General features: G+C 49.9%; 1 protein-coding gene across 1 annotated transcript in view; it reads left to right on the top strand.

The window, feature by feature from the left end:
- The first annotated feature begins 17,936 nt into the window (after positions 1–17,936).
- The window catches only part of LOC144671330 (protein phosphatase 1 regulatory subunit 14A-like), a 42,199-nt gene continuing 36,979 nt past the window's right edge, over positions 17,937–23,156 (top strand). Inside the window, exons 1-2 of the mRNA XM_078533158.1 lie at positions 17,937–17,965; positions 17,998–18,187. Coding sequence (XP_078389284.1) covers positions 18,002–18,187 — 186 coding nt within the window. The 5' untranslated portion in view covers positions 17,937–17,965; positions 17,998–18,001. The remainder of the gene's footprint in view (positions 17,966–17,997; positions 18,188–23,156) is intronic.

Below are 23,156 nucleotides of genomic sequence, written 5' to 3' on the forward strand. Positions count from 1 at the left end.
CACAGATTCACCACTCTCTGGCTAAAGAAGTTTCTCCTCATCTCTGTTCTAAAAGGTCTTCCCTTTACTCTGAGGCTGTGCCCTCGGGTCCTAGTCTCTCCTACTAATGGAAACATCTTCCCCACGTCCACTCTATCCAGGCCTTTCAGTATTCTGTAAGTTTCAATCAGATCCCCCCTCATCCTTCTAAACTCCATCGAGTATAGACCCAGAGTCCTCAAACATTCCTCATATGTTAAGCCTTTCATTCCTGGGATCATTCTCGTGAACATCCTCTGGACCCTCTCCAGGGCCAGCACATCCTTCCTGAGATACGGGGCCCAAAATTGCTCACAATATTCTAAATGTGGTCTGACCAGAGCCTTATAAAGCCTCAGCAGCACATCCTTGCTTTTATATTCTAGTCCTCTCGAAATAAATGCCAACATTGCATTTGCCTTCCTAACTACTGACTCAACCTGCAAGTTAACCTTAAGAGAATCCTGGACTAGGACTCCCAAGTCCCTTTGCGCTCCAGATTTCTGAAATCTCTCCCCATTTAGAAAATAGTCTATGCCTCTATTCTTCCTACCAAAGTGCATGACCTCACACTTCCCCACGTTGTATTCCATCTGCCACTTCTTTGCCCATTCTCCTAACCTGTCCAAATCCTTCTGCAGCCTCCCCGCCTCCTCAATACTGCCTGTCCCTCCACCTATCTTTGTATCATCTGCAACCTTAGCCAGGATGCCCTCAGTTCCTTCATCTAGATCATTAATGTATAAAGTGAAAAGTTGTGGTCCCAACACTGACCCCTGCGGAACTCCACTAGTCACCAGCCGCCATCCTGAGAAGGACCCCCTTATCCCCACTCTCTGCCTCCTGCCAGACAGCCAATCTTCTATCCATGCTAGTACCTTGCCTCTAACACCATGGGCTCTTAGCTTACTGAGCAGCCTCCTGTGCAGCACCTTGTCAAAGGCCTTCTGGAAGTCCAAGTAGATAACATCCATTGGCTGTCCTTTGTCTAACCTACTCGTTACCTCCTCAAAGAATTCTAACAGGTTTGTCAGGCATGACCTCCCCTTGATGAAACCATGCTGACTTTGCCCTATTTTGCCATGCACTTCCAAGTATTCTGAAATCTCATCCTTAATAACGGACTCTAAAATCTTACCAACGACCGAGGTCAGGCTAATCGGCCTGTAATTTCCCATCTTTTGCCTCACTCCCTTCTTAAACAGGGGGGTTACATTAGCGATTTTCCAGTCCTCTGGGACCCTCCCTGACTCCAGTGATTCCTGAAAGATCACCACTAACACCTCCACTATCTCTTCAGCTATCTCCTTCAGAACTCTGGGGTGTAATCCATCTGGTCCAGGTCATTTATCCACCTTCAGACCTTTCGGTTTTCCTAGCACCTTCTCCTTGGTAATGGCCACCATACTCACCTCTGCCCCCCGACTCTCTTGAACTTTGGGGATGTCACTCGTGTCTTCCACTGTGAAGACTGACGCAAAGTACCTATTCAGTTCCTCCGCCATTTCTTTGTTCCCCACTACTACCTCTCCAGCGTCATTTTCCAGCGGCCCAATGTCCACTTTTGCCTCTCTCTTACCCTTTATATATCTAAAAAAACTCTTGCAATCTTCTTTTATATTACTGGCTAGTTTACCCTCATATTTAATCTTCTCCCTCCTTATTTTTTTTTAGTTATCCTCGGTTGGTCTTTGTAGGCTTCCCAATCCCCTGGTTTCTCACTGCTCTTCACCGCATTGTATGCTTTCTCTTTAGCTTTTATGCTGTCCCTGACTTCCCTTGTCAGCCATGGTTGCCTCGTCCTCTCTTTAGTATGCTTCTTCTTCCTAGGGATAAATTTTTGCTGTGTCCCCCAAATTACTCCCAGAAACTCCTTCCATTGCTGTTCCACTGTCTTTCCTGCTAGGCTCATCTCCTAGTCAATTCTGGCCAGCTCCTCCCTCATGCCTCTGTAGTTGCCTTTATTCAACTGTAATATCGTTACATCTGATTCCAGCTTTTTCCTCTCAAATTGCAGGGTAAATTCTATCATATTATGGTCACTTCCTCCTAAGGGTTCCTTCAGCTTAAGCTCCCTTATCAAATCTGCCTCATTACACATCACTAAATCTAGAATTGCCTGTTCCCTAGTGGGCTCCACCACAAGCTGCTCCAAAAAGCCATCTCGTAGACATTCCACAAATTCCTTTTCTTGGGATCCACTACCAACCTGATTTTCCCAGTCTACCTGCATATTGAAATCCCCCATGTTCACTGTAACCTTGCCTTTCTTACACACCTTTTCTATCTCCTGGTGTATCTTGTGCCCCACATCCTGACTACTGTTTGGAGGCCTGTACATAACTCCCATTATGGTTTTTTAACCTTTGCAGTTCCTCAACTCTACCCCGCAGATTCTACATCATCTGACCCTACGTCATTTCTTGCTATCGATTTAATTTAATTTCTTACTAACAAAGCAACCCCACTCCCTCTGTCAACCTGCTTATCTTTTTGATAGGATGTATATCTTTGGATATTTAGCTCCCAGTCCTAATCCCCTTGCAGCCATGTCTCTGTGATGCCCACCACATCATACCTGCCAATTTCAATCTGCGCCACAAGCTCATTTACCTTATTTCGTATACTGCGTGCATTCAGATACAACACCTTCAGTCCTGTATTTCCCGTCCCCTTTCTCATTGTCATCCCTTTATCTGATGTGCTTGAAGTTAGATTCCTAGCCCTTTCCAAACACTTTGTCCTATTTTGTGTTCTGGGGACTTTAATAGCCTCTCCTGGGCTCTCCTTTCTTTTCAGTTTTTTCATAATTTTCCATGAAGTTGAATCCACCCCCTCACACGCTAACCTACTGCTTTGTTTCCCATTAATCAAACTTCTTGGAGTTTTACCCTTCCCTCCCCTCCCACTTTCTAGTTTACTCTTTTTCTTTCCAAATAAATTAATTTGCATAATTAATTATTCATGCATAATTTGCCAGGAGTGTCTGCAGTTGAGCAATATAACAGAATCTTTTCGGTTTCAAATTATCCTCTGATCTAATTAGGAGTGTTTTTATCTGATGTTTGTTGATGATTGCACAATGTTCAGCACCATTCGCAACTCCTCAGCTACCAAATCAGCCCATGTCCAAATGCAGCAAGACCTGGACAATATCCAGACAAATAGCAAGTAACATTCACAACAAGTGGCAAGCAACATTCGTGCCACACAAGTGCCAGGCAATGACTATCTCCAACAAGAGAGAATCTAACCACCTAACCCTGACATTCAAGGGTTTTACCATCGCTGAATCCCCAACCGTCAACATCCTGGGGGATACCATTGACCAGAAACTGAACTGGACCAGCCAAATAAATACTGTGGCTACAAGAGCAGGTCAGAGGCTGGGAATCCTGTGGTGAGTAGCTCACCTCCTGACTCCCCAAAGCCTGTCCACAATCTACAAGGCACAAGTCAGGAGTATGATGGAATACTCTCCAATTGCCCAGATGAGTGCAGCTTCAACACTGAAGAAGCTCAACACCACCCAGGACAAAGCAGCCCACTTGACTGTCACCCCATCCATCATCTTAAACATTCACTCCCTCCACCACCGACGCACAGTAGCAGCAGTGTGTACCATCTACAAGATGCACTGCAGCAGCTCACCAAGGCTCCTTAAACAGCACCTTCCAAACCCCTGGCCACTACCATCTAGAAGGACAAAGGCAGCAGATAGATGGGAACACCACCACCTGGAAGTTCCCCTCCAAGTCACTCACCATCCTGACTTGGAAATATATCGCTGTTCCTTCACTGTCGCTGGGTCAAAATCCTGGAACTCCCTCCCTAACAGCACTGTGGGTGTACCTACACCACAGGGATTGCAGCGGTTCAAGAAGGCAGCTCACCACCACCTTCTCAAGGGGTAATTAGGGATGGGCAATAAATGCTGGCCCAGCCAGCGACACCCACATCCTGTGGGGAAAAAAACCTGGTCAGTTTTATTAAAACAACTGAAAATGGCTTTATCACCAATAATAACATTTTTTAGTAAAGAGGGCGGGGGGAGGGTTCCTTCTTCAGCCTGTGAGTAACTGAGTTGTTTTTATTCATTCTCAGATTCTGGCCATCACTGACGAAGCCAATGGCCCATAATGTCCAAGCTCTGGGGCACCGTACCTGGCTACCTTGGTACCCGGGGGGGGGGAGGGCACCTCAAAGATGTGCTGGGGGACCCCCACACCCACCCCCACCAGGTCCCCGGGTAAGGATTGCACAGCAATTGCCCTAGAAGTTCAAACTTCCGTTGGGTGAGTGCTCTGCACTAGGAACCATCCAAAACTCCAATTTAAATCCCAAACTACAGATCGTTCCAAATGTCTCACAGGAATAGTTACCCACAAACGGTTAGAAGAATCAAAACCACTTGTAATTTCAGGGTAACCAAAGCACTGACCTCCCATGAACTCCCACAGGATCCCCCAACACCCCCCATGGTCTACCCCACCAGCCCCCGACTACCCTCCACAGCCCCTGACTACACCTTCGCCCCCCAACTACCCTCCCCACATCCCAGCTGCACCCTCAAACCTGATTACCCTCCCCACCCCCCACTAACCACATGACCCCCCCAACTGACACACAACCCTTCCACTGACCAACATTCTATTGACCAACCCCCCACTGACCAACTAGCCCCCCCTACTGACCAGCCTCCACAGATCACCCCCCCAACTGATCACCCCACTGACCCCCTAACTGACCATCCAACCCCCCACATTGACCACCTCCCTGACCCACCCGACTCCTCCACTGACCACCCAACCTCCTCCACTGATCACACTGCCCGCTGACCGCCCAACCCCTCCACTGACCACTCCACCTCTGACCACCCGACCCCCCCAACTGACCATCCAAACCCCCTCCAATGACCACCTCCTGCCCCACCTGAACCCCTCCACTGATCACCTGAACCCCTCCACTGACCACTTGACCCCTCCACTGACCACACTGCCCACTGACCGCCTAACCACCTCACTACCACACTGCCCACTGACCGCCCAACCCCTCCACTGACCAACCCCCTCTGACCACCCAACCCCCTCACTATCACACTGCCCACTGACCGCCCAACCCCTCCACTGATGTACCCGACCCCCCAACTGACCATCCAAACCCCCTTCCATGACCACCCCCCAACCTACCTGAACACCTCCACTGACCACCCGATCCCTCCACTGACCATACCACCCACTGACCACCCAACCCGTCCACTGACCACCCAATCCCCCACCCCCAGCCACTCAATGCCCCCACCACCCCCCCAACCAACCGTAGTCCCCCTCCTCCCCTGACACTCCCCAATCCTACCTGCCCTACCAACAGTGAGTGCTGTAAAAAATGGGGCATGGCCTCCTTACCCTCAACTCTCCTGCCCTCAACACAAGGCCTGAGGGACCTGCTGTGCTGCACCTTTCTCACCCAGCCTCAGTCATAAGGTCGGCTTCATTTCAGGGTAAGTAACTAGGAGCAGAGTGGCGATCTTACTCTGATTGCCCTCCATGGGTGTTACGGCCACTGTTAATTGCCTTAAGCTGAGGGGCTTGCTGGACCATTTCAGAGGGCAGTCGAAAATCGGCCACATTGCTGTGGGTCTGGAGTCACATGTAGGTCAGACCGGGGGTAAGGATGGCAGAGTTCCTTCCCTAGAGGGCATTAGTGAACCAGATGGGTTTTTGCAGTAATTCAGTGGAGTTTCATGCTCACCAATGCTGATTCCTGCTTTTCATTCCCAATTTATTTAATACATTTTAAATTCCACAGCTGCTGTGGTGGGATTTGAATCCATGTCTTCAGGCCATTAGTCAAGGTTGTTTATGGATTATCTGTCCAGTAACATAGCCATTGTGCTGCCTTTGCCCTCGGTAACAGAACTATTGAAAAAAATAATTAGACAGAATTGTTTTGTTGGTGCACACTAGTCAGTTCCTTGATAAATTAAAATATCTTTTTGACATAAAGTTTGTTTTAAACATGCCAACTGGTGCTTGTCAACCCAATGCAGCCACCGGATCCTCGCAATTTTGACCTGTAAAGGGTCCTGATTTGGGCCATTGAACTCGGGTTAAAACTCGTGGAAAACACAAACGTAAGGAGTTTTGGGTGTAATTCCCTTGCCTTTAAATCTTTAGCACAATCCACCCGGATACATTAACAGTACTGACAGGAAAAGGTGGAAACTCAGCCCTCTGCAATATAAAACGTACTCATTTTCTCACATTACCCTGCGGTAATGAAATGAATGAAAGTCTAATATAAAATGAATAATTAAGATCGGGAAGAGCGTTGATAGAGCAGACAGGGAAAGTGTTCTCACTGCAGCAGGAGTCAGTAACCAGAGGGCACCGATGTATGAGAACCGTTTTAAAAAAAAAATCTAGGGCGGGGATGAGAATTTGTTTTTACCTAGCGAGTTGTTGTGATGTGGAAGGTGCTGCCTGAAAGGGCGGCGGAAGCAGATTCAATAGCAACTTTCAGAGAATTGGATAACTACTTGAAAAAGCAAAAAATAAAATTGCAGGACCATGGACAATGAGAGTGGAATGAATCGGATAACTCTTCCAAAGAGCCAGCACAGGCGTGATGGGCTGAATGGCCTCCTTCTGTGCTGTACGAGTTTCTATGATAACGTGTATCTCATTTCATCACATTGGTCCAAAGCATTGTAAGGACTTTATGTAACGAGCTGCTTTAAAATGAGGCAGCCACTGTCCTTTGAAATTCACCCTGAAGAGACCAACATTTAACACATCGGCTGAGGGACCCAATTCCTCACTGCGTTGATGTGACTGCCTACTCAGAATGCACTCAAACCCACGAGACTGATACAGCAAGATGAGGGAGTTCACCCAGCGTGGCTCAGTGGATAACACACACACACACACACACACAGCCCTCAGAGTCAGGAAGTCATGGGTTCAAGTTAGAGGTTTCCACTGAAAATTTCAGCTAACACTCCCTCAGTCCCGGCACAGGGAGTGTCAGCCTGGATTCTGATATAGGACAGATAAAGTGAGTGGCAAAGTCAAATCCAGTAAATGACCATTAGTTAAATTCCAAGAATAGGCTTGAACCAGTAAAATGTACATTTAGGGATAATATCAGAAGTTCTTCACACACGGTGATGTTGGATAGGGTGTGTGTGTGTGTCTGTGCGTGAGACTGTGTGTGTGAGAGACTGTGTGTGTGAGAGAGACTCTGTGTGTGTGTGTCTGTGCGTGAGACTGTGTGTGTGTGAGAGAGACTCTGTGTGTGAGAGAGAGACTTTGTGTGTGTGTGTGTCTGTGCGTGAGACTGTGTGTATGAGAGACTGTGTGTGAGAGAGAGACTCTGTGTGTGTGTGTCTGTGCGTGAGAGAGAGACTCTGTGTGTGAGAGAGAGACTCTGTGTGTGTGTGTGTGTGTGTGTCTGTGCGTGAGACTGTGTGTGTGAGAGAGAGACTGTGTGTGTGAGAGACTGTGTGTGTGAGAGAGAGACTCTGTGTGTGTGTGTGTGTGTGAGAGACTGTGTGTGAGAGACTGTGTGTGTGAGAGAGAGACTCTGTGTGTGTGTGTCTGTGCGTGAGACTGTGTGTGAGAGAGAGACACTGTGTGTGAGAGAGACTCTGTGTGTGTGTCTGTGCATGAGACTGTGTGTGTGAGAGAGAGACTCTGTGTGTGTGAGAGACTGTGTGTGTGAGAGAGAGACTCTGTGTGTGTGTGTGTGTGTGTGTGTGTGAGAGACTGTGTGTGTGAGAGACTGTGTGTGTGAGAGAGAGAATCTGTGTGTGTGTCTGTGCGTGAGACTGTGTGTGAGAGAGAGACACTGTGTGTGTGAGAGACTGTGTGTGTGAGAGAGAGACTCTGTGTGTGTGTGTGTCTGTGCATGAGACTGTGTGTGTGTGAGAGAGACACTGTGTGTCTGTGTCTGTGCGTGAGAGACTGTGTGTGTGAGAGAGTGACTCTGTGTGTGTGTGTGTGTGTCTGTGCGTGAAAGACTGTGTGTGAGAGACTGTGTGTGTGAGAGAGAGACTCTGTGTGTGTGTGTCTGTGCGTGAGAGACTGTGTGTGTGAGAGAGAGATTGTGTATGTGTGAGAGATTGTGTGTGTGAGAGACTGTGTGTGTGAGAGACTATGTGTGTGTGTGCGTGAGACTGTGTGTGTGAGAGAGAGAGACTCTGTGTGTGTGTGTGTGTGTGTCTGTGCGTGAGAGACTGTGTGTGTGAGAGACTGTGTGTGTGAGAGAGAGACTCTGTGTGTGTGTGTGTGTCTGTGCGTGAGAGACTGTGTGTGTGAGAGACTGTGTGTGAGGGAGAGATTGTGTGTGTGTGTGTGTCTGTGCGTGAGAGACTGTGTGTGAGAGAGAGACTGTGTGTGTGTGTGTGTGTGAGAGAGAGACTGTGTGTGTGAGAGAGAGACTGTGTGTGTGAGAGACTATGTGTGTCTGTGCGTGAGACTGTGTGAGAGAGAGAGACTCTGTGTGTGTATGTGTGTCTGTGTGTGAGACTGTGTGTGTGAGAAAGAGACTCTGTGTGTGTGTGTGTCTGTGCGTGAGAGACTGTGTGTGTGAGAGAGAGACTCTGTGTGTGTGTGTGTGTGTGTGTGTGTGTCTGTGCGTGAGAGACTGTGTGTGAGAGACTGTGTGTGTGAGAGAGGGACTGTGTGTGTGTGTGTGTGTGTGTCTGTGCGTGAGAGACTGTGTGTGTGAGAGAGAGACTGTGTGTGTGTGAGAGACTGTGTGTGTGAGAGACTATGTGTGTGTGTGCGTGAGACTGTGTGTGTGAGAGAGAGAGACTCTGTGTGTGTGTGTGTGTGTCTGTGCATGAGAGACTGTGTGTGTGAGAGACTGTGTGTGTGAGAGAGAGACTGTGTGTGTGTGTGTGTGTGTGTCTGTGCGTGAGAGACTGTGTGTGTGAGAGAGAGACTGTGTGTGTGTGAGAGATTGTGTGTGTGAGAGACTGTGTGTGTGAGAGACTATGTGTGTGTGTGCGTGAGACTGTGTGTGTGAGAGAGAGAGACTCTGTGTGTGTGTGTGTGTCTGTGCATGAGAGACTGTGTGTGTGAGAGACTGTGTGTGTGAGAGAGAGACTGTGTGTGTGTGTGTGTGTGTGTGTCTGTGCGTGAGAGACTGTGTGTGTGAGAGACTGTGTGTGAGAGAGAGACTGTGTGTGTGTGTGTGTGTCTGTGCGTGAGAGACTGTGTGTGTGAGAGACTGTGTGTGAGAGAGAGACTGTGTGTGTGTGTGTGTGTGTGTGTGTGAGAGAGACACTGTGTGTGTGTGTGTGTGTGTGTGAGAGAGAGACTGTGTGTGTGAGAGACTATGTGTGTCTGTGCGTGAGACTGTGTGAGAGAGAGAGACTCTGTGTGTGTATGTGTGTGTCTGTGCGTGAGACTGTGAGTGTGAGAAAGAGACTCTGTGTGTGTGTGTGTCTGTGCGTGAGAGACTGTGTGTGTGTGAGAGAGAGAGACTCTGTGTGTGTGTGTGTGTGAGACTGTGTGTGAGAGACTATGTGTGTGTGTGTGTGAGACTGTGTGTGTAAGGGTGGAGGATTGGAATGGGTTACAGTGTCTGTGAACTGGGTGTGGGTAGTGAGCTTGTGACTGGGGCAACTGTTGCTTTCCTGTGATTTAAAAACTCATTCATAATGACTCAGAAAAATTTTAACTTCCAGTTCTGAAGAAGAGTTACAATGGACTCATAAAATTATCTCTCTCTCTCTCTCTCCCCCCACAGGTGCTCTGGAACTGCTGAGAATTTCCAGCACTTTCTGTTTTTATTTCAGATGTCCAGCATGCACAATATTTTGCTTTTATTTTATATAGAAAATATCATGTTTTACTGCTGTGTTCAATGTATCAAAATAACTAGGTGATAAACTAATTACAGAAGTTTCTACTGCAGGGAGGCTGATAAGCAGGGGTACAGATTTAAGGTAATTGGTAGAAGGTTGTTTTTTTATGCAGGGAGTTTTCATGATCTAAAGTCTCTGATGGAATTGCAGGAAGCAGATTCAAGTCAGTCTTTCAGAAGGGAATCGGATAAATACTTGAAGGGGAAGAGTTTTCAAGACTGTGGGGAAAGGACTGCAGGGAGTGGGATTCATTCGAATAGTTCTTTCAAAGAGCTAACACAAGTACCACGGGCCGAATGGCCTCTTCCTGTCCTGTAAGATTCTAAGTGAGAGTCCCTGGTTGGTACCAGCAGAGGGAAGCAGAGGCTGGGTCAGTAACAGCAAGTGGGACATCCAACAGATGCAAACTATCACAGCTTGTGGACCGGACAGTATTACCCGCGGAGGTGTACCACACTGACAGCTCACGCCACAACTCCACCGTGTCACCCTCCACCTCTGGGGAGCAAAGGGGACATCCCCCAGGACCTCACAAACACGACCATCATTACTCTCCACGAGAAGGGGGAACAAATCTGATGGTGAAAACGACAGGTGGGGGGGATTCCCCTCCTGTCCATCGCAGGCCCTCATCCTCCTGAACCACCTTCGTCCGGTCGCTGGGGAGATCTCCCCGGAATCCCAGTGTGGCTTCCGACCATCCCGGGGCAGTGCGGACATGGTCTTTGTGGCCAAACGGATCCAGGAAAAATGTCGGGAGCAAAATCAAGAATCGTTCCTCGCCTTCGTCGGCCTGCCCAAGACGTTTGGTTCTTTAAACCGTGAAGCTCTGTGGACCGTCCTCCAGCACTTTGGTTCCTGTTGAAGTTTGTCACCAATCCTGAGACTCCCGGGTGACAACATGGCCGCCAGCGTCCTGAGCAGGGGGTCTGAAACTGACCTTTCACATCCGGCCCGGGGTCAGACAAGGTTGTGTGATCGGCCCACACCTTGTTCACCATTTACCTGAATGTCATCGTCCAGCTCATCCGGGATGACCTGCCGCCTGGTGTCCACATTCGGTATCGTCTGGACGGGAAGCTCTTCAACCTCGGCCGCTTCCACAGGGCAAAAACAAATCTCACCACCGTGGACATCCACAACCTTCAGTTTGCGGGTGACAACTGGGCGATGGCTCACTCTGTACAGGACATGCAAAGGACGCTTGACCTCTTCAACACCTCGTGTAAGAGGCTTGGCCTGTCCTTAAACATCGGCAAGACGAAGGCCCTTCACCAACCTTCCCCAGGCCAGTTGAGCGTCCCCTGCACCGTCCAGGTGGATGGGGTGGCTCCGGACTATGTGAGGCGCTTCCCTTATCTCAGCAGCCACCTCTCCCAAGGGACTACCATCGATGAGGAAGTCCAACACTGAATGGGCCATGCCAGCTCTGCCTTCTTCAATCTGCACCAACGCGTCTTTAACAACAGGGGCCTTTGCAAGTCAACAAAGGGTCTGGTTTATAAGGCTGTTGTGTTGACCACCCTCCTCTACTGCAGCGAAACATGGGCTGTCTACCGACACCACATTAAGGTCCTTGAGAACTTCCATCAGCGGTGCTGGGGATCCAATGGGAGGATGACTGGGCTAATGGGAGCGTCCTCCATGAAGCTGCGTCTATCAGCAGCAAAGTCCTGCGGAACCAACTCCGATGGACGGGCCATTGAGTCCAGATGCCCGAAAACCGCCTCCCTCGGCAGGTTCTCTCCTCACAGGCCTCTGTTGGCCAACGCTCAACGGGCAGCCAAAGGAAAAGGTATAAGGATACACTCAAGGTTGCCTTAAAGCACGGAGGCATTAACACCACCGACTGGGGGAGAATGCTGCCGGTCACTCAGCATGGCACCCCCTGGTCCATCAAAGCGCGAGACACTTCGAGGCTCAGCCACTCGACAGCGAGGCGGAGGCTGAGGAAGGAGAAGGAAACCAACCCGGGGCTGCGATTTCCACTCCAGCAATATGCCCCCCACTGTGGGAGAACAAGTGGATCAGAATTAGGCTCTTCAGTCATCTGGAGTCTCACCAAGCCTGACAGAGGTCATCCTCGATCCTGAGGGACCACCGCCGCTGAGGGTGGGATTGGTCAATCATCCCCAACTACCAGCAGCCCTTTATAAAGAGGGGACCCCCTCCCCTGAGTTTTCCTCCTGATTCAGTGTAGAGTCAATCCCAAGGGGATATTGATAGGTTACATGATTGGACAGAACTGTAGGCAAATTGGGAGAGGGGGTCTTCCAATTTGGACCTACTTTCTAAAAGGTAAAGAGCCAGAAACAGCAGAGGTTCAAAGAGCCTTGGCGTCCTTATACACTAGTCAATGAAAGTAAACAGGCAGGTGCAGCAAGCAATTAGGAAGGCAAGTGGTATGTTGGCCTTCATTGCAAGAAGGTTTGAGTTCAGAAGTAGGGATGTCTTACTGCAGTTATACAAGGCCTTGATGAGACCACACCTGGAGTATTGTGTGCAGTTTTGGTCTCCCTATCTAAGAAAGGATATACTTGCCATAAAGGGAGTGCAGCGAAGGTTCATTAGGCTGTTACCCGGGATGGTAGGACTGTCGTATGAGGAGAGATTGGTTCGACTGGGCCTCTATTCACTAGAGTTTAGAAGAATGAGAGGGGATCTGATTGAAATGTATAAAATTCTAACAGGGCTAGACAGACTAGATGCAGGGAGGATGTTTCCCCTGGTTGGGGAGTCTAGAACCAGGGTCAACAGTCTCAGGATACAGGGCAGGCCATTTAGGACTGAGATGAGGAAAAATCTCTTCACTCAGAGGATGGTCAACCTGTGGAATTCTCTACCACAGAAGCTGTGGAGGCCGGGGCTCTGAGTATATTCAAGAAAGAAATTGATAATTTTTTGGATATTAGGGGCATTAAGGGGTATGGAGAGAAAGCGGGAATATGGCGTTGAGATAGAGGATCAGCCATGATCATATTGAATGGCAGAGCAGGCTCGAAGGGCCGAATGGCCTACTCCTGCTCCTAGTTTCTATGTGTCTTGAGGGTTCTGGGGCACAGATCATTAAAATGTCAAGAATTGTTACTGAAAATAATCAAAATGGCTAATGGAATGCTGGCCTTTCATATCTAGAACACATGAGTAGACATTATCCTTCAGTTATACAATGCCCTGATTAGAACAATCCTGGAGTCACTGGGAACAGCTCTAGACACCAAAAGGATGTATTGACCTTGAAGGGAATGCAACACAGATTTCCCGAGATCAAACCCACACTCCAAGAATTAAATTACATGGAGAGGTTACACAAACTAGGATAAAAAAAACAAGGAATGCTGGAAAAACTCAGCAGGTCGGGCAGCAGCTATGGAGGGAGAAACAGTTAACGTTTTGAGTCCGTATGGGTTTGGGGAGTATAGGTCTTGGGGGCACAGTCTAAAAGTTAGAGCCAGACTTTGAGGAGAGAAATTAGGAAACAGTTCCACACACAAAGGGCGGGAGAGACTTGGATAAAAGCAAAATACTGCGGATGCTGGAAATCTAGAACAAAATCAAAAATAGCTGGAAAAACTCAGCAGGTCTGACAGCATCTGCGGAGAGGGATACAGTTAATGTTTCGAGTCCGTATGACCCTTCATCAGAACTAAGGAAATAGAGAAATGAGGTGAAATATAAGCTGATAGAGGGGGTGGGACAGGTAGAGCTAGATAGGGGGCCAGTGATAGGTGGAGGCAAATAAGAGATTGCCAAAAATGTCATAGACAAAAGGACAAAGGGGTGTTGACGGTGGTGATATTATCTAAGGAATGTGCTAATGGGGACATTAAGGGAAGCAAGCTAGTGGCAGATGGCCCTAGTGTGGGTGGGGTGGGGGGAAGGGATCGAAATGGGCTAAAAGGTGAATATAAACAATAGATCAAAATAAATTTAAAAATAGGTGGGAAAAGAAAAATGTATTTGTAAAAAAATTACAAATTATTGCAAAAAAGGGGGATTGGAAAGGGGGTGGGGATGGAGGAGAGAGTCCACGATCTGAAGTTGTTGAGCTCAATATTAAGTTTGGAAGGCTGTAAAGTGCCTAGTCAGAAGATGAGGTGCTGTTACTCCAGTTTGCGTTGAGCTTCACTGGAACAATGCAGCAGGCCAAGGACGGACATGTGGGCATGAGAGCAGGGTGGAGTGTTGAAATGGCAAGCGACAGGGAGGTCTGGGTAATGCTTGCGGACAGACCGAAGGTGTTCCGGGAGAGATTTGGAACTCTCTTCCACAAATGGCAACAGATGTTCAATCACTTGTTAATTTTAAATCTGGGATTGATAGATTTTTGCTGTTCAAAGTTATTAAGGGATATGAGGCAGAGGTGAGTATATGGAGTTAGGTCACAGATCAGCCTCATTGAATTAGAATTCATTGAATGGTGGAGCAGGCTCGAAGGGCTGAATGTCCTCCTCCTGTTCCTATATTTTAATGATCCCTATTAACTTCAGTTTTGCTAGGGCTCCTTGATCCCACACTTGGTCAAATGCTGCCTTGATGTCAAGGGCAGTCACTCCCACCTCACCTCTGGAATTCTTGTTCCATGTTTGGGTCAGGCCTGTAATGAGCTGACCCTGACAGAACCCAAACTGAGCAAGTTATTGTTGTTATTCTGAAGAGGAGTTTTTTTGGCAGGAAGAATCAGAAAGAAGCATATTATCTAAATGGTGAGAGATTGCAGAGCTCTGAGATGCAGAGGGATCTGGGTGTCCCTAGTGCATGAATCACAAAAGGTTAGAATGGCAGGTACAGCAGGTAAGTAGGAAAGCTAATAGAATGTCATCATTTTTGTGAGGGGGAATTGATTGCAAAAGTAGGTTATGCTTCAGTTATAGAGGGCACTGGTGAGACCACATCTGGAGTACTGTGGACGGTATTCATCTCCTTATTTAAGGAAGGATGCAAATGCATTAGAAGCAGTTCAGAGAAGGTTTACTACACTAATGCCTGGAATGGGCAGGTTGTCTTATGAGGAAAGGCTGGATAGGTTAAGCTTGTATCTGCTGGAGTTTAGAAGAGTAAGAGGCGACTTGATTGAAACATATAAGATCCTGAGGGGTCTTGACAGGGTGGATGTGGAGAGGATGTTTCCTCTTGTGGGAGAATCTAGAACCAGGGATCACTGTAAAAATAAGGAGTTGCCCATTTAAAACAGAGATAAGGAGAATTTTTTTCTCTGAGGGTTGTGTGTCTTTTGAACTCTCTTCCTGAAAAGGTGGTGGAAGCAGAGTCTTTGAATATTTTTAAGGCAGAGCTAGATAGATTCTTGATAAACAAGGGGGTGAAAGGTTATCGGGGGTGGGCAGGAATGTGGGATTGAGGTTACAATCAGATCAGCCATGGCCTTATTGAATGACGGGGCAGGCTCGAGGGGCCGAGTGGCCTCCTCCTGCTCCCAGTTCATATGCTGGGATGTTGGTATGTTCGTATGAATGATGGGCAGATCTCTCAGTCCAGGGAGCAAAGGTCGATTGTCACATCTCAACTGAGATATGTTTGACCACAAACTGAAAAACAGAAGCAAGAAACTGTCTTCATGAGTAATCAATTTGAGATAAAAATCCCATTGTGATGCAAATGCCCACAGTTTGCGACACTTCCATCTTATCTCGGCTCCTGAGAATCCAATCACTCTGAAAACAAGGATAAAAACAAAAAGCTAAAAGCTACTGCGGATGCTGGAAATCCAAAACAAAAACAAAATTACCTGGAAAAACTCAGCAGGTCTGGCAGCATCGGTGGAGAAGAAATCAGTTAACGTTTCGAGCCTTCATGGCCCTTCGACAGAACTGAAGCATAGTTAGGAGAAAGGAGAAATATAAGCTGGTTTAAGGTGGGGGGGGTGGTGGTGGGGTGGGGGGGGAAGAGAGAAGTTGAGGGTGTGGTGATTGTAACAAGATTGCTTTCTGTATTCCCTTTGGTTTCACCCCTCGAGGGAGGGCAGACACACTCTGGTCACCACGGTTTTCTGCTTAAGGGAAAATGAACTGCAGCAAGTGAGAGATGAAATGTGAAACATTTATTGAGCAGCAGAGAGCTCCCTCGAGCTAAATACCCAAGGGTCAGAACTCTGTATGAGGAGATACTGATGTTGTGCCAGGAGTATTTGAAAAGCTCCTTTTATCATTTCACTAATAAAGAGCAAACCGATTAAGAAAAGGTAAAATTGTTAAATCACCAATTTTTCTCCTGTTTCGGTATTTTACAGGCTGCAATGCACATGGGGACATCACATGGTCATGAAAGGTGCCAGATAATTATAAATTCATTCGTAGAAAGGCAGACAAAAGATCTGGAGCTAACATTAGGACAGAAGAGGAGAACTTGCATTTATGCGGTCTGGAATGTGCTGCCTGGGAGGGTGGTGGAGGCGGGTTGCCTCACATCCTTTAAAAAGTACCTGGATGAGCACTTGGCACGTCATAACATTCAAGGCTATGGGCCAAGTGCTGGTAAATGGGATTAGGTAAGTAGGTCAGGTGTTTCTCACGTGTCGGTGCAGACTCGATGGGCTGAAGGGCCTTTTCTGTATAGATTTTTGCTGTTCAAAGTTATTAAGGGATATGAGGCAAAGGTGAATATATGGAGTTAGGTCACAGATCAGCCTCATTGAATTAGAATTCACTGAATGGTGGAGCAGGCTCGAAGGGCTGAATGTCCTCTTCCTGTTCCTATATTTAAATGATCCCTATTAACTTCCGTTTTGCTAGGGCTTCTTGATTCTGTGATTCTATATAGCGCCTTTCACATCCTCAGTACATCGCAGACAATGAATCAATTTTGAAATGTAAATGGCTGTTGTAAAACATTGGGAGACAGGGCAGCCAGTATGCACACAGTAAGATCCCACAAGTTACACGTGAAATGAATGGCTGATTAATGTGTTTTCTTGTGCTGTTGGTTGATCATATTAAATTAAGTTTTATGAAGAATGAGCCACACAATCATATTGCAAAGATAAATACACATCGACCAGGCTGCTGCCTTCACTGCATTGAACACTCCTGCTGAACAATGTAAGACAATTATAAATACACATTAGTGTCCAATATTAAATTTCCATTGAAAATTCCTGATTCTCACTGGATGGCAATGGATAGTTTACAAAGCAGAGTCCTTCAAACCCAGCCATAGCACAGGAATAAATATAAAACAAGAGCAAAATATTGTAGATACTGCAAATTGGAAATAAAAACAGAAAATGCTGGAAATACTCAGCAGGTCTGGCAGCATCTGTGGAGAAACAGAGTTAACATTTCAGGCCATTGATGTTTCGTTAGAACAGGAATAAGCTTTTGCATTTACACCATAACAACAGGAACATCAACATGAGTGTGCATTTGTATAGTGTGTTAACATATTAAGATGTACTGACATCACTCACAGAGCGTTAATCAGACACAATTTAACACCGAGGGACATAATGAGATGCAAGGGCACGTGTCTAAATGCTTGGTCAAGAAGGTAGGTTTTAGGGAGCCTCTTAAAAGGTGAAGAGATGGGGAGGGTTAAGGAGTCTGATTCCTCCATGACCTCTCTCTCAATATCTCTATAATTCCCTCCAGATGCACAGCCCTCTGAAACCTCTACTCTCCCTCCATTTCTGGCCTTTTCATCCCTGGTTTTAATCATTCCACCACTGGAGGCTGTGCTTTCAGCAGTCTGGACCCTAAACTCTGGAATTCCCTCCCCATCACCTCTCCACCTCTCTCTCCTTCTTTAAGACCCTCAGCCCTTGATCAAGCTTTTCGATCACCTGCTCCTTATGTGGGCTCAATAACTGCCCCCTTGTGGATTATATGCTAACATTTTTCTGCCACCCATCTGTGGGTAGATCTGCTGACACTTGCTGATCTGTATCTAGACCAGGAAACTGGAACCGAGAGGAGACTGTGAGTGACTCTCCCTTTGAGAGTCAGGAGGCCGGGGGTTAGGGAGTGTGCGGTGCGCGCTAGGACCCGGCGGCAGCCCTTGTCCTCACTCAGCATCAGCGCCGCGCTCGGACCCCGTGGTCGGATCGCGGAGTCTCTGGCGGATCTCTGGCGGAGTCTGGCGGATCTCTGGCTGAGGATGGCAGCTTACCGGGTCGGGAGGAAGGGGCAGAGCCGGTTAGCGGCCAGTCCCAGGGAGCCCGGGGCCGCCCTGCAGCGCAGACAAGCCCGGGTGACGGTCAGATATGACCGCAGAGAATTACAGAACCGGCTGGACGTGGAGAAATGGATCGAGGAGAAACTGGTGCAGCTGTACCAGGACCAGGTAACTCCCGGAGTAACTCAATCCCGGGGTAACTCAACCCCCGGGTAACCCTGTCCCGGGGTAACCCTGTCCCAGAGTGACCCAGACCCAGAGTGACCCAGAAACTGGTGCAGCTGTACCAGGACCAGGTAACTCCCGGAGTAACTCAATCCCGGGGTAACTCAACCCCCGGGTAACCCTGTCCCGGGGTAACCCTGTCCCAGAGTGACCCAGAAACTGGTGCAGCTGTACCAGGACCAGGTAACTCCCGGAGTAACTCAATCCCGGGGTAACTCAACCCCCGGGTAACCCTGTCCCGGGGTAACCCTGTCCCAGAGTGACCCAGAAACTGGTGCAGCTGTACCAGGACCAGGTAACTCCCGGAGTAACTCAATCCCGGGGTAACTCAACCCCCGGGTAACCCTGTCCCGGGGTAACCCTGTCCCAGAGTGACCCAGAAACTGGTGCAGCTGTACCAGGACCAGGTAACTCCCGGAGTAACTCAATCCCGGGGTAACTCAACCCCCGGGTAACCCTGTCCCGGGGTAACCCTGTCCCAGAGTGACCCAGACCCAGAGTGACCCAGAAACTGGTGCAGCTGTACCAGGACCAGGTAACTCCCGGAGTAACTCAATCCCGGAATAACCTAATCCCGGAGTAACCCTGTCCCGGGGTAACCCTGTCCCAGAGTGACCCAGAAACTGGTGCAGCTGTGCCAGGACCAGGTAACTCCCGGAGTAACTCAATCCCGGAGTAACTCAACCCCCGGGTAACCCTGTCCCGGGGTAACCCTGTCCCGGAATAACCCAGAAACTGGTGCAGCTGTACCAGGACCAGGTAACTCCCGGAGTAACCCAGACCCGGAGTAACCCTGTCCCGGAGTAACCCTGTCCCGGAGTAACCCTGTCCCGGAGTAACCCTGTCCCGGAGTAACCCTGTCCCGGAGTAACCCTGTCCCGGAGTGACCCAGACCCGGAGTGACCCAGACCCGGAGTAACCCTGTCCCGGAGTGTCCCAGACCCGGAGTAACTCAACCCCCGGGTAACCCTGTCCCGGAGTAACCCTGTCTCAGAGTGACCCTGTCCCGGAGTAACCCTGTCTCAGAGTGACCCAGTCCCGGAGTGACCCAGAAACTGGTGCAGCTGTACCAGGACCAGGTAACTCCCGGAGTAACCCTGTCCCGGAGTAACCCTGTCCCGGAGTGACCCTGTCCCGGAGTGACCCTGTCCCAGAGTGACCCAGATACTGGTGCAGCTGTACCAGGACCAGGTAACTCCCGGAGTAACCCAGACCCGGAGTAACTCAACCCCCGGGTAACCCTGTCCCAGAGTGACCCAGAAACTGGTGCAGCTGTACCAGGACCAGGTAACTCCCGGAGTGACTCTGTCCCGGAATAACTCAACCCCCGGGTAACCCTGTCCCGGGGTAACCCTGTCCCAGAGTAACCCAGAAACTGGTGCAGCTGTACCAGGACCAGGTAACTCCCGGAGTAACCCAGACCCGGAATAACCTAATCCCGGAGTAACCCTGTCCCGGAGTGACCCAGAAACTGGTGCAGCTGTACCAGGACCAGGTAACTCCCGGAGTAACCCAGACCCGGAGTAACCCAGTCCCTGAGTGACCCTGTCCCAGAGTGACCCAGACCCGGAGTAACTCAATCCCGGGGTAACCCTGTCCCAGAGTGACCCAGAAACTGGTGCAGCTGTACCAGGACCAGGTAACTCCCGGGGTAACCCTGTCCCGGGGTAACCCTGTCCCGGAGTGACCCAGACCCGGAGTGACCCTGTCCCGGAATAACCCAGAAACTGGTGCAGCTGTACCAGGACCAGGTAACTCCCGGAATAACCTAATCCCGGAGTGTCCCAGACCCGGGGTAACCCTGTCCCAGAGTGACCCTGTCCCTGAGTGACCCAGAAACTGGTGCAGCTGTACCAGGACCAGGTAACTCCCGGAGTGACCCAATCCCCGAGTGACCCTGTCCCAGAGTGACCCAGACCCAGAGTGACCCAGTCCCGGAGTGACCCAGACCCGGAGTGACCCAGAAACTGGTGCAGCTGTACCAGGACCAGGTAACTCCCGGAGTAACTCAATCCCTGAGTAACCCTGTCCCGGAGTGTCCCAGACCCAGAGTAACTCAATCCCGGGGTAACCCTGTCCCGGAATAACCCTGTCCCAGAGTGACCCAGAAACTGGTGCAGCTGTACCAGGACCAGGTAACTCCCGGAGTAACCCTGTCCCGGAGTAACCTAATCCCCGAGTAACCCTGTCCCTGAGTAACCCTGTCCCAGAGTGACCCAGACCCGGAGTAACTCAATCCCGGGGTAACCCTGTCCCAGAGTGACCCAGAAACTGGTGCAGCTGTACCAGGACCAGGTAACTCCCGGGGTAACCCTGTCCCGGGGTAACCCTGTCCCGGGGTAACCCTGTCCCGGAGTGACCCAGACCCGGAGTGACCCTGTCCCGGAATAACCCAGAAACTGGTGCAGCTGTACCAGGACCAGGTAACTCCCGGAATAACCTAATCCCGGAGTGTCCCAGACCCGGGGTAACCCTGTCGCAGAGTGACCCTGTCCCTGAGTGACCCAGAAACTGGTGCAGCTGTACCAGGACCAGGTAACTCCCGGAGTGACCCAATCCCCGAGTGACCCTGTCCCAGAGTGACCCAGACCCAGAGTGACCCAGTCCCGGAGTGACCCAGACCCGGAGTGACCCAGAAACTGGTGCAGCTGTACCAGGACCAGGTAACTCCCGGAGTAACTCAATCCCTGAGTAACCCTGTCCCGGAGTGTCCCAGACCCAGAGTAACTCAATCCCGGGGTAACCCTGTCCCGGAATAACCCTGTCCCAGAGTGACCCAGAAACTGGTGCAGCTGTACCAGGACCAGGTAACTCCCGGAGTAACCCTGTCCCGGAGTAACCTAATCCCCGAGTAACCCTGTCCCTGAGTAACCCTGTCCCAGAGTGACCCAGACCCGGAGTAACTCAATCCCGGGGTAACCCTGTCCCAGAGTGACCCAGAAACTGGTGCAGCTGTACCAGGACCAGGTAACTCCCGGAGTAACCCTGTCCCGGAGTAACCCTGTCCCGGAGTGTCCCAACCCCGGGGTAACCCTGTCCCGGAGTGACCCAGAAACTGGTGCAGCTGTACCAGGACCAGGTAACTCCCGGAGTAACCCTGTCCCGGAGTAACCCTGTCCCGGAGTAACCCTGTCCCGGGGTAACCCTGTCCCTGAGTGACCCTGTCCCTGAGTGACCCAGAAACTGGTGCAGCTGTACCAGGACCAGGTAACTCCCGGAGTAACCTAATCCCCGAGTAACCCTGTCCCGGAGTGTCCCAGACCTGGAGTAACTCAATCCCGGGGTAACCCTGTCCCAGAGTGACCCAGACCCAGAGTGACCCAGACCCGGAGTGACCCAGTCCCGGAGTGACCCAGAAACTGGTGCAGCTGTACCAGGACCAGGTAACTCCCGGAGTAACCCAATCCCTGAGTGACCCTGTCCCGGAGTGTCCCAGACCCGGAGTAACTCAATCCCAGGGTGACCCAGACCCGGGGTAACCCTGTCCCCGAGTGACCCAGAAACTGGTGCAGCTGTACCAGGACCAGGTAACTCCCGGAGTAACCTAATCCCCGAGTGACCCTGTCCCGGAGTGACCCAGACCCGGAGTGACCCTGTCCCGGGGTAACCCAGACCCGGAGTGACCCAGACCCGGGGTGACCCAGACCCGGGGTGACCCAGTCCCGGAGTGACCCAGTCCCGGAGTGACCCAGTCCCAGAGTAATCCCAACCTGGAATAACCCAGTCCCAGAGTAACCCCAACCCGGAATAACCCAGTCCCGGAATAACCCAGTCCCGGAGTGACCCGAACCCAGAATAACCTAGTCCCAGAATAATCCAGTCCCGGAGTAACCCTGTCCGAGAGTGACCCAATCCTAGAGTGACCAAAACCCGGAATAACCCTGTCCCGGGGTAACCCTGTCCCAGAGCAACCCAACCCTGGAATAACCCAGTCCTGGAATAACCCAGTCCCAGAGTGACCCAGTCCCGGAGTAACCCAGTCCCGGAGTAACCCAGTCCCGGAATAACCCAGTCCCAGAATAACCCTGTCCGAGAGTGACCCAATCCCAGAGTGACCTAAACGCGGAATAACCCAGTCCTGGAGTGACCCCAGTCCCGGAGTGACCCCAGTCCCGGAGTGACCCCAGTCCCGGAGTAACCCAAACTCAAAGTAACACAACCCCAGAGCAAAACAATCCAGTATCAGGACCAGGTAACTCCCGGAGTAGCCCAAACCCGGAGTAACACAATCCAGTATCAGGACCAGATAACTTCTGGAGTAGCTCGATCCTGGATTAACTCAATCCAGTATCAGGGTCAGGTAACTCTTGTAGTAACTCAATCGCGGGGTAACTGAAATAAAAACAAAAAACTGCGGATGCTGGAAATCCAAAACAAAAACAGAAAAGAAATACCTGGAAAAACTCAGCAGGTCTGGCAGCATCGGCGGAGAAGAACACAGTTGACATTCGGTTCTGTTGAAGGGTCATGAGGACTCGAAACGTCAGTTGTGCTCTTCTCCGCCGATGCTGCCAGACCTGCTGAGTTTTTCCAGGTATTTCTGTTTCTGTTTTTGTTTGCAGAGTAACTGAATCCCAGCATAACTCAATGCAGCATCAGGGTCAGCTAAATCACGGAGTCACACAATCCCGGAATAACTCACTCCTGGAATATCCCAATCCAGTCTCAGGATCAGGTAACTCCTGGAGTAACTCAATCCTGGAGTAACACAATCCCAGAGTAACTCAGTCCAGGACCTGGTAACTCCCAGAGTGACCCACTTCCGTATCAGCATCAGGTCACTCCCAGAGTAACTCAATCCTGGAACAGGTAACCCAACCCAATCACCGAATAACTCACTCCTTTATCAGGATCAGGTAATTCCCGGAGTAACACACTCCCAGAGTAACTCGATCCTGGATTAATGCTTTAG

Source organism: Cetorhinus maximus, chromosome 32, assembly GCF_964194155.1.
Source record: "Cetorhinus maximus chromosome 32, sCetMax3.hap1.1, whole genome shotgun sequence".
Classification (NCBI taxonomy): domain Eukaryota; kingdom Metazoa; phylum Chordata; class Chondrichthyes; order Lamniformes; family Cetorhinidae; genus Cetorhinus; species Cetorhinus maximus.